The sequence below is a fragment of the Netta rufina genome, assembly GCF_964035555.1.
Source record: "Netta rufina genome assembly, chromosome: 11".
In the NCBI taxonomy this organism is placed as follows: Eukaryota; Metazoa; Chordata; class Aves; order Anseriformes; family Anatidae; genus Netta; species Netta rufina.
Window position 1 is genome coordinate 4,590,133 of NC_140134.1, and position 12,057 is coordinate 4,602,189.

Consider the following 12,057-nt stretch of genomic DNA (forward strand, 5'->3'; position numbering starts at 1 on the left):
TGCAGCGGGGTTGGGGAGGGGGCGGCCGGGGCCCGCTCCGAGCTCGGGGCGCTCACGGGGCCGCCCCCCCGCAGAGGATGCGCCTCACACAGCCCCGCACGGCGCGTGCCGCGCCTCGAGGGCTGCCCAGCTCCGGAGGGCACCGGGGGGGGGGGGGCGGCTGCGTTACCGGGAGGCCGCCCCGCGCCGCCCCCCCGGCCCCTGCCCCGCCGCCGCCGCCGTCGTCGTCGTCGTCGCCGGGCGCTGCTTGGGGCCGGCGGCTCCTTCGTCCCGCCCCCGGCGCGGCGCGGCAAGGGTTAAGGCGGCGGCGGCGGCGCTCGGCGCGGAGGGATACGGAGCCGGGGCCGCGAACGTGGTGCTGAGGCTCCGTAAGCAAAAAAATGTCTGCCTGAGGGGAGCCCACAAGTTCCTTCCAGCGGGGGGGGGGAGCGCTCGGCTCGCCGCCGCCCGCCCGGCCCCGCGCAGCGCAGCGCCCGGGGGGCACCAGGTACCGCCGGGGGGGGCCCGACACAAGTTGGCGGCCGGCGGCCGGGCCGGGGGAGCGGCGGCGGCCGGGAGCGCGGCGGGGCTGAGGCGGCGGCGGCCGGGCGGGAGGGAGGGGGGGAGGCAGCGGGGCCGCCCGGGGCGGGGGGACCGGGCCGCCACCGGGGCTGAGGGGGGTGGTGGGGGTGTACGTGGGGGTGAGCCCGGGGGGCGGCGGCGGGGCCGGGCGGCGCCGAGCACCCCCCCCGGAGCCCCCCCTCTCGCGGGCGGCGGCGGCGGCGGGGCCGCGCTGGGCGGCGCGGGGCTCGCGGCGGCCCTGAGGGGAGCGCGGCGGCGGCCGCAAGTTGCAGGGAGCGGGGCCGCCGCTCCCCCGCGCCGCCCGCCGGGCACAAGGGAAGGCGCCCACCCCCCCCCGCACCCCCTCCTCCTCCTCCTCCTCCTCCTCCCGCCGCGAGCGCGCGCACGCCCCCTCCCTGCCTCCCCTCCCTCCCTCCCTCCCGCCGCACGCGCATTCCGCTCCCGCCCCCCCGGCGGCGCGGGGGGAGGAGGAGGAGGAGGAGGAGGAGGAGGCGGGGGGGGGCCGGGAGCCGGCGGTCCCGCTCGGGCGGCCATGGCTGTGCCGAGGCCCCGCCGGCCCCGCGCCGCCGCCCCCGCTGCAGCCCCATTGTTGGCCGCGCTCGCGGCTCGCTGAGCGCTCCCCGCTGCGTGTCCGCCCTCGGGCCGGGAGAGGGAGGGAGAGAGAGGGAGGGAGGGGGATGAGCCCCGGGACACTTGGCAGGAGTTGGGCGGTTCGGGGCCGGCGCTGACCCCGTCGGTGCGGCCGGTGCCGGGGGGCTGCCCCCGGGCTGCTGCCGAGGCGAACGCTCCCTGTGCCCCTTCTCCCGTGCCCCAGGACCCGATCGGAGCTTGAAGATGAATTCCCAGCAGCAGAGGATGGCCGCGATAGGAACCGACAAGGAGCTGAGCGACTTGCTGGACTTCAGCGCGGTAGGACATGCTTCCGGGGCTTCTTGTCGCTGCGCCGTGCTAAACGGAGGAGTAAGGGGCTGGGCTGCCTTCGTCTCAGCCAAGTTGGACACCTGAACTTTGATGTCACGTCTAGACGTCCAGATTTAACACCGTAATGCCAGCTGGGTCAATTGGTTTAACTGGTTAAAATCAGGCTGACCCACTGATGGCATAATCTAATAATTGACATTTGTTAAGCTGGCGCGTGGCACCGATATGCCTTCTTCCTCTTGGTTTGTTTTTGTTTGTCTTTAAACCAAAAGAACGCTTAATGTCTGTAAGTAGCTCGGTCTCAGAAAATTATAGGTGTTTTCTTTTTGGTACTTTTGTTTTAACAGATCTTGAAGAATGCTTGACTTATGGATGTAATTGAAAACTGCTACCTTTCAAGAGTTGGCTTTATCTAGTGACTTTAATTTCATAAATCCGCAAGAAATATATTTTTAGTAGTAAAATTTAAGTTGAATAGGTATTTTAAATTTTCATGGTAGTATTAGGCCTTTATTTTTTATTTTAAGCTGTGTTCATGCACAAGAGTGTAATGGTACAAATAAATTGAAAGGAATACTTTGCCTTTATGGCTCTGAATGTGCATCCTACATTCTGTTTATTTTCTAATAGAAATAGGAATCAAATAATCGTTTCCTATGAACTTTGTCTTAAGTCTGCGGACCACACGGGGGTTCAAAGCCAGCTTATACACATCTTCTTGTTTTGCAGATGTTTTCCCCACCTGTTAATAGCGGGAAAACCAGACCAACCACGCTGGGAAGCAGTCAGTTCAGTGGATCAGGTAAGGTGCATCTGAGATACATAGAAGTCATGTAACCAGGATTTGATGTTTCAGGTTACTTTTAATGTGCTTGGATGGTAATCTTTCACTTCTACGTGTTCTCATTTAAAATTGGAGATGTCCTGTTTCGATCTGACTTGGTAATATATCTTGTTCTTAACTTTAACCAGTTTTCCTCTGTGCCTTAGCCTACGCGTTTTAGTACAGCGAAGTGTTAAGTATCTCTAGTCATACTGACATGCAAATTGTTTATTGATCTATTGCATTTCAAACTAAGGCTTTCTTTGTTGCTGTTTGATAAAAGCCCACCTGTTCAATAAGTATTTCCTAGCACCTGGATAAAAGGGGAAAAAAATCAAGGAAAACACCAGGTAACAAAGTACTCCTGATGCAAGGATATATTCTAGAATGCAGTTCTTAAGGAGTATGTACGATGTAGCGACTAACTTCTTAAAAAGAAACAAGCAAAACAAATGCACACCCCAACCCAAGGCTTAGATTTTTAAGAATTACTAGCTAGATACCACTAGTTCTTAGATCTAAGTTAGATCTGAATTATTGTACTGTATTATTGTAGTGATTTGTCAGAAGCTGTTTACTGGCACATGTACAAGTCCTTGTTGATCATAGCATCATGTGTCTAGTTCAACAAAATAAGACGTAAAGAAGAAGATGCATGCGTTTTTGTGTTCTCTTCTGCTCTCTCCTCTGGGAGCCTAGTTCAGTACACAGTAATACAATTTTCCAGTGCTGTGTAGTTGTCAAAATTTTGACGTTTTTCTTGCATTGAACCTATATCGGTGCATCATGTAAAAAAATAGCTGCTGTTACGTGTTGCATTTTGTTGCCTGCTGTTTTCGTTGAAGTACACTTGATGTCTGTTTTCAGAGACATTTTAGCTGAGCCTGTAATACAAAATAAGAGTAATACTTTAAGAGGTGCTTTTTATTATATTATTCTTTGTCAGGGTGTATTTATATTTATTAATGTTTCCGAAAGAGAAATTTAAGAACTAACAGCAAACCACATTATCAGAAAGTTCCTTTATTTTCCATTCTATATATACGTATTTTGTAGGAATACAACAAAGTGATATTTTTGTTTTTATAAACACAAGGAAGTGATGGTTGTGTTTTCAGTTAAGGCTAATTAAAACATTTTTAGAATGCTGATAGAGGAATGAAGTTGCTCCTTGAGGTTGTGCAGTACCATTGCCTGTTCACTTCCTACGGTGTCAGAATTGTTCCTTTGAGAGTTCAAAGGATACCTTGAATTTTAGTGACACATTAGAATTTTTTATTTTTAAATGTATTTTAAAACTTGAGTTGTGTAATTTTGCAGACTCTTCAGAGAGTATCTACCACACTTGATTAATAAAATCACGTAGTAAATATGACATCTGAGGAAGTATTTTACTTCTTTCTCCTGAAATATGTAAGTGGTTTCCACTTGCTCTTTACAATTAAGTTTAAATTACTGGCAAAAGTAAGACAGCAATTCCTATAATATGCATCATAGTTAATCTTTTTTTCTTTTTCAAGCAAATGTTCTAGACTTATTTTTCAAAAATGTGTTTTAAAGGATGTCCAGACAGCTAAAACTTACTGTGCAGAGCTCAACCCTCCATCCCCTCCTATACCTTGCTCTTCCTGAACAGGTAGAATGATGTTTCCCGTGCTTTTCTTGGCTGGATTAGGAAAAGAGAGAATGCCAAATACTTAGCTTTTGGTGAGAGAGAGTAAATTTCCTTGAATTCCTTTAGTGATACAGTATATCAGCACAGATACTGATCATGAGCAATATGCTGCAGCTGTCTCATAAGCTACAACCTCAAATGAATTCCCTTTGGAGAAGATAATGGTATATAGCCATGGGTTTTAATTCAAATCATTTCTAGTTGTAGAGATTTACTGCTTGGTGGAATTATATACCCTAATTCTTGTAATGTTACAGCAACCGAAGCCTTGACCTAGGGGGATTGCTCTGCAGGAGTGAGAAGTGACAAACTTCTATATTGTGTTCTGAGTCAGTGTTGACTGTTACAGAAAGAGCTTGATGAGCTCGCTGATGAAGTACAGGCATTTCCAGCACTCTGATTTAATTGTGATCTCGGTTTAATTTCAAGTATTCTGTAGCTTATAGGATGTTTGAACGCTTTTTTAATTTTTTTATTTTTCTTATTTTTTAACTGCCAGAGGCCGCTTTTTAAAGCGAAACATGAAAGGAGAAAGTATTTATTCCTTAGAACTATCTGTTAACAAAATGCACAGCATGCACAGATTTCTTCTTTGACTACAGGGTGATGCTACCTCTTCTCCTACACAGACTTTGTGATTTTGACAGTAGGTGCAGCTGTGCAACTTGCTTCAATATCTTTCCTGTTAAACTCCACTTTTTGATTGTTGTTTTTAATGACATCTTTGCATACGAAAGGAAAGTGGTTTCCTCTTCCTAGTTGGAGTTTATTTCTTGATACTGTAGAGCCTCCTTTTTCCTCATTTAAACTTTATAAGTAGTAATAATCATTATCCAGAAAACAACTCTTCCCTCCCAAAGCTATCAGTGCTTTGAGATGCAGCTTGAGATGGCCCCAATTAAGTAGTTGAAAATCAGTTGCTTGTCTGAATGGCATTTAAATCTGTACATTTCTAGGAAATCTAAATTGGAAAGGAATATTCATTATCTTCTCTCCTCCTCTCCCCCACTGCCCCCCAAGCATAAAAGAACAAATTAGTTACTGTTTAAGTATGGTTAAATTGTGTTTGTATTTAAGGTGTGGCTTTGTGAAGTGTGGAGAATATTATGGTGTACAGTACGAAGTCTCAAGTAACAAGCTTGATCTGGTGTAAATCAGCAGTGTTTCTGGTGTTTACGCTGTAAAGTACAGGTCACTGGATTGCATAACTAAAGCAGCTATTGTGACAGCTACAGTTTGTAAGAAAATGCTTGAGTGGATTAATATGTGAATGTTGTGTTTTGATTGAAAGAGAGAAAGTCTTCGGGAATTTTCGGTGTTGGGGAAGCTGGCTTTCTACTGGTCACTCGGTTATGAGTGAAAGCTGCAGATGAGATAGGTGAACTGATCTGATGCACGACAGTATCTTATGACAATAAGTCATGAAAGCTGCTGTTGAAGTCAAATAACTTGGTCAGACTACTAGTGAAAACAAATATATTGGAAAAGTAACCTGATATGTAGGTCTGAGTTAAGCCACAAACTATTCCTTGTTGTTGCTGTTAAAACTGCATGTTGTTTAAAACAGAACTTGCCTTTTCCCAAGTTGGTTTGGGAAGAGGAAGAAGATAAAGCGATTTCCGTCTTAGAAATCGTAAAGGCAGAAGGCAAAGGTCAGAGGTACTCTTTATCAGGTTTTTAATGTAATTAGTTTGGCCTTCTTGCAGATCTTATTTCAGATGAAGAATTTCCATGTTGCTACTATGATTAATAGCAGCATTTATTATTCATGTTGAAATGTTGCTTTCTTTTGTTTCTGACAAAATAATACTGTGTATGCCCATACAGACCTGGATAGTTAGCCATTTTGCCCTATTCTTTTTACTTTTTACACGAGCTTGATTAAAATCCAGGTAGAATATTCAAATGCCTGCTGTAGACAATAATATTGTGGTTTTCATGTGTTTCCCAGCAGGTTTGACTTACTTTTCATTTTTTCCATGTGATTGATTGATTTATTTTTTCCTCAGGTGTGGTACCCTACAATAAACCCATTTTACTACTTCCGCACAGAACTTCGTAGATGTTTAAAAAAAAAATAATAATAATACCAGAGACAATGTTCTCATATATGGCTTACTATCTTTAATTCATGTAGCTTCCTCGTGCTAGCAATAGCACTATTTTTGTGTGGATGTGTGCATGCGTGTGAGTTATCAGCCCAAAAACTGTGAAGTGAGGTAATGTGGATGTCTAACGAAAAATGAGGAGTTAAGAGTTTTAAGAGGAACAGTTCAAGAGCTGAGTAGTCAAAATGTGATGGTTCTGCTGCCTGTAAGATTCTTCTGAAGTACTTGAAAAATGAGGACATGCATTTGTGCATGGACAGCTTTGGGCACAAATCTTGTGCGTGTTTAGACATTTCCCATGCTGGGTTTATATGCAAAAAGCCCCTTCAGGACAAATCTGTTTAGATACCTGTCTCTATCAGTTTGGTTCCCTCATTTGCAAATTCATGAGGTTGCCCTTTCCACTTGTCTACTAATCTACACGGTTAGTGAGGAATGTACTGCGATAGTCCACTGATTACTGGCTGGATGCTAAGGCCATTGAAGTTGATGGCCTGCCATTAACCCGAGTGTCCCCTCTGTCTTGAGGCTGCACTCAGTGGCAGTTCAGCTTTAGCAGGTCTGTTACGTTATTACCAAACAGTGTTCCCAAAACTAGTGAGGCTTGGTTACTGTTTGTCAGTTCTCTTGTTTTTAGTATTGCGTGAGCAGTTCCTTCCTAAAACAAACAAACTACACAAAACCCAAGTCTTGGGAGTTAGCTCAGTAGGCAATGTTTAAAATGCTGCGTACATTCATCTGCAGCAAGCGTTGAAGATGGTAGGTACTCGGAGATGTGATAATCAATTTATAGTCAAGGAGAAAACTGCAGGAAGATAAAACTTCTGGGTATGAAAAGTAGTGCTCCTAGCCTTTCAGAGTATAGTATTTTATTTTTGTTTTTATCAATACGTTAATTCGTAATAAGGATCAATTCCCTGATACGCAATGTGTTTCTGGTACAGGCTCCTTTTGAGGCACAGGAAATTCCTAGTGCCTGCTCCTTATCCCTGAATTAAGGTGTTGACAAGAGATCCTGCATAGTACCACAGTCTGGTCCTGCAGTAATATTTGACGTGACATTTTATCAATGAAAAAGATGAAATAGAAGTATTTGAGAGATTTGATCTGTATTTCTGGTTTTGTCATCAAAAGTGTGTTGCAATCCTGTTTTTTTTGTTTGCTATTTGAAACAAAGTAAGCTTACTGTGTGTTAATGCCAAAAATCTAGAGTGCCCTGTTAAAATAAACATTAGATCATGCAGCTATGTAGCTTTGAAATTGTTTTTAATATCTAGCTTGTCTGTCAGCTCCCTTAAAAGTGAACCAGCGGGTCTAGTAACCTGGTAGTTCATCCTGGGTCTGAGGAGTGCCAAATAAAAAATGCTGGACAAACGGAGGGAACAGATAACCCAGCTTCAAACAGACAATCTCTCACAAAGGTGTTTATGGTCACACTGTGTTTTTTGTGATTTTTTTAAAGCAACAACAACAAAAAAGAATAAAGTTCCTAGAAAGGTAGGTGTTCTGAGTCTAGCCTGTTGACGGGCTAAGTAGGTGTCTGCCAATCTATTGCTGTTAGCTATGTTTTTGAAAACATGGCTGTTATCACTTAAGGCGATGATAACATCAGTTGGTCAGAAATGCCTTGCTGTCTTCCCAGTAACTAATTCTGGGATTTTAGTAGCATTTGGCCTGTCTTCTGTTTAGAGAGATACTTGACCTTGTTAATAAGGGAGACTACAACTTGCTGTATTGGCATGTAGAAAGCGTTCCTTCAAAAAACTGAATTTGGTATTTCCAGGAGTTTTCTCTGGACGAGAGCAGTGCTGTGACAACTGCGTTAACAAGCGTAGCATATGACTTCCAGTACGTGTATAAACATTGCTGTGTCACAACACAAGGAAGATGGCTGCGGTGTTATTTCCGTCTGACTTGAGAACCTCAGGACTCAGACCTTACCCTTTCCTGATGTGGAAGTACCCGGTGTGGGACACCTCCTCCCAGCCCAGCTAGTAGCTCTTTGATCTGCCAAATTTTAATAACCTAGTCGTTAGTAAGTGATGAGAAGTATCGAGATGGTTTGGAGAGTGGTCTTTATGACGTGGTGGAAGGAATGTGATTTGAAGTGGCCTGTTATATTTTGGATTTATTTGGACAGCAGTATTGACAGAAATGTAAACACGAAGGCAAAAGATGTGGGTCAAGTGGAGTAAGAGTCCTGAAAAGGGTCAGAGGAGAAATTGCATGTTACCTGAGTTTGTTTTTTGTTTTTTTTTTTTTTTCCTTTAAAGAGTTGTTTAGTTGAGATTCTTACATATTTGTGTGCTCTGTAATCACAGTTGAACTTGTACTTAGTTCCTAAATTACTGGAGAACTGGTATAGATGCTGCTAAGTTTTTTTGAGCGTTGGTTGATTTGTGGGATTTTCTTTCTTTGGTCTTTGAGAAGAGAATTTGATGTTAAAGATTTGTTAGTCATACATAAAAATGATCAAGTTCCCCTTTCCCATAACTTCTTTCCAGCTGTCACACCAAGAGGACTTAGCCCTTTAGTAATTTTGCTATCAAATCAGTGTGACAGCTGTTTGTCTCAGTTCTGTTTTATCCATAGTTGAGACTATAGATACTGTTAGATTCATTTCTATGAATCTAGTATATATTACACTATAAACTTCATATATAAGCTTTCTTCCTTTGAATTTTCTAAAGGCAGAGTGTAAATATTTACAGCTGAAAATTTTATTTATGAACAGAAGAACAAGAGCTGGCTTGTATTGACAAAGATATATATTACTTTTTTTTTTTTTTTTTTTAACTGTAATTTGGAAGGACTATACTGTTTGGGATTAGGAGGGTTGGATATTTTTAACGACTTTGTAAAGCTTCTCAAATTACCTATAGAGCCTGATGTAATCTATATGATATACTAAACCTCCTATCTTAAATTTCCTTCAAAATAAATATTAAGTTATTAAGTTTGAAAATTCAGTTTCAATAAATAAATTTATTCGATATAAATTATGGTCTCTAAAGACCTCTTTTAGAGCCCCTGTCTAATTTAATGTAGCATGTTACTTCTTCAGAAAGTACTTCTTACACATCTTCAGAAGTATATAGCAAAATTTGATCAGTCCTGGGAGGAGTCACTGAAGTAGGAAATACAGGGGAAAAAAAAAGGCATTGTTTACTTCTGCATGTGAATTATTTGACGCAGATTTATTAGTGAATACTCTTAACTAGTATTATGGGGTGTATCTTAATCACTGGTTTTGGTATTAAGCATTGTAAGAAAAGAAAAAGTATTATTTCAGTGCACAATTACTGTTCTAAGGAAGGACGTGTATTTTTAATCTTCTTATGTCTGTCTTAAGAAGTAATGTCCACTTCAGTTTGTTTTTTCTTTCTTAGTATGAGAGTCTAGAAGTTCAGAGTTTTATTGAATGCCTCAACCTGATGATTTGGAAGCACTTGTAGACTTTTTAAAATGCTACAATCGGTTATTTACCAACGGTTGTAGGATCGTGCTTTTTTTTCCTATTATGAGTCTAAGATGAGATAATGATAATTTTTTTTAATGTCTTGAATGAAAGCCTTGTTTTTTTCATTGGTGAAACAAAGCTATGTTTGTAAACACAACATTCAAAAACATAAAGGGCATACTTCTTTGGTGAAGATGTTAACTGAATACCAAGAATGATCAGAAAGAGCAGCTTTTGTTATATTTAATAATGTCCCACTGTTTTCAAAGGATAATCAGGCTAAAATGTACCCAACCAATCTTTAGGACTTTGTTAGTCCTCTGTGCAAGGGATGTGATTTTATTTTATTTGTGGTCTGTGTGTGTATGAAGGAGCTGAAATCGCTGCCAAGAAAACAATGTTCATGTTCTTAGTGATGTAATGCAGGAAAAAAATCATGATAGATCAGGTTGAAGGCACCGTTGCTGGTGTTCCTTTTAAAGAAGTGCTTGGGATGGAAGGTGGAAGAGGAAGAGACTTGATAAAAAGGGTTTCCTTTACAGACCAGTTAGTAGTGTAGTGCTCTCTAGGAGTGCTACTAAAACCCTAAAAGTAAGGTTTATCTTGGTGGACAGGGAGGTTTTATACTTCCATAGTAGCACTATGGGGAACTTTAAAAAACTGCTCATGCTGTAGAATTGCATTTAAAAAAGAAGGCAAGAAGTGTACTAAATTTTGGTGTTACACAAAATTTCTCTGTCTTGAGAAGTCAAAAATAGTGTGGAGTTCTCATAGCAAGTTGAACTGCTTGCTTTCACTGTTCTGCTTTCCTTTGCACAAAACTGCAGGACAGCGTTTGTCTTGTCTCAGAACTCTTTGCTGTTGATGAGGCTGAAGCAGTGGTAATAGAGAAACTTGTTATGCGGAAGCGTGTTCTGAGCCTTGTTTTTTGTGAAAATAATGTTTTAATATATCCCCCCCCCCCCCCCCCCTTTTAAATATTAAGATAAATAGACAGGACTAGCTGTTGGGAAAACTAATCTAGTAAAACACCGCAGATTCGGTCGTTTCTAGCTGCGTACATTTTGTACACGTGCTGACTGTGCATGTTCGGTGTGTGATTCAATGCAATGTGCGTGTTCGGAGTGTGATTCAACGTAGTCCAGTATAAACCAAAGTTTACACTTAATTCGATGCAAAGAAGAGCTTGGTCTGTAGCATTACCCAGTATCTGTTTTTATTAATTTCAGACCATGACCAAAATATGTAGTTAATTTTTAACATGTATGTCATTGTCTTTGAAGCAGGAATTGATTTTTAATCCTCCTGTCTTCTACCTTGTTCAGGTTTTACAGTCTTCAGTGCATTGAGTGGTTCCAGGACTTATCTAAAAGCAAAACTGTGTGCAGATGGGTGTTTTCTATTTTTAACATCTATACAGAAGTACAAGATAAACTGTTCTTCTACTCGAATGAGGCAATTAGAATGGAACCGGACAGAAGACTTAGCCAAACATAAATCTTAGTGTGATTCATACTTGTTAGAATATGTGTCAGCAAACTGTAAAGAATCTCATTTAAAGTAATGTTGCTTTACAGACTTGGTTTTATCTAGTTAAGTTGGGAAACATGGTTAAAGCCTAAAAAGTACAGGTGAATCCAGGGTGAAGTCAAGGAGGACTTCATCCTCTTTGCATGCTGTAGGTACTTTGGCATCTTGTAATCAAATGTCTCTTGAATTTTCTATTTCTGTTGCATTAGTGTTAGTGTGATGCTGGGGAGATGAACGTACCTCAGAAAATTTCCAAGTGTTTCTAGTTTTCTGTAGGAGACTGGAATTCACTGTTTAATTTTTTTTATTTGAATGCAAGCTGCTGTTCTGGCTACTCTGAAATGTTTAAAGCAGACAGCTTTCCTTGTTGGACGTTCTCTATATTGTGACGTTTTGATGATTTTCAGTGTGACACCTCTACCTATTCCAGTTTCTTCATGCAGCGACATCATGAGTCATAATCCTTCGTAAAGAACACAGCTTAAAATAATCACTGATCGTTTCTTTGCAATTCCATTCACTGCCCACTGCAAATAAACAAGAGCTGAAATGACGATATCATTTAATCCTTTAATGTTTGCTTTCGACATGCAAAACATTTTCTTGTAATAGAGAAGTAATCCATAAGGAGAGTAGCTGCTCTTTCATCTTCTGAATGCTAAATGAGGCTAAGGCTTTTATGAAGAGATGATGATTTAATGAAGATGACCGAGTTTTGGAGTAATGAAAAGCTTTTGTATATTCCTACAAATGATGCGTGGTGCTTACTACAGCAGTTCCAGTGGCTATATTTTGTAGGATGTCTTTGCAAGATTAGCGCTTGTAGTGCTTAGATGCCAGGGTGATCGAGTAATACAGTAAATCAAATATCTTTCCCCTTAGTTTGATTTATAAAATAAATGCACATCGATGTCACTTTATTTCTGACATTACTTATGATTATACACATGCATTCTCTGGTCTGTGTAAGACTTTTATT

The 12,057-nt window shown here is 42.0% G+C and overlaps 1 protein-coding gene across 4 annotated transcripts in view; it reads left to right on the top strand.

The window, feature by feature from the left end:
* Positions 1-346: 346 nt before the first annotated feature.
* TCF12 (transcription factor 12) overlaps positions 347-12,057 on the top strand; it is a 158,700-nt gene continuing 146,989 nt past the window's right edge. For all 4 annotated transcript variants that reach the window (XM_084293472.1, XM_084293473.1, XM_084293474.1 and 1 more), the window contains exons 1-3: positions 347-487; positions 1,376-1,470; positions 2,212-2,284. In XM_084293472.1, the coding sequence (XP_084149598.1) occupies positions 1,396-1,470; positions 2,212-2,284 (148 nt within the window). In that variant the 5' untranslated portion in view covers positions 347-487; positions 1,376-1,395. The remainder of the gene's footprint in view (positions 488-1,375; positions 1,471-2,211; positions 2,285-12,057) is intronic.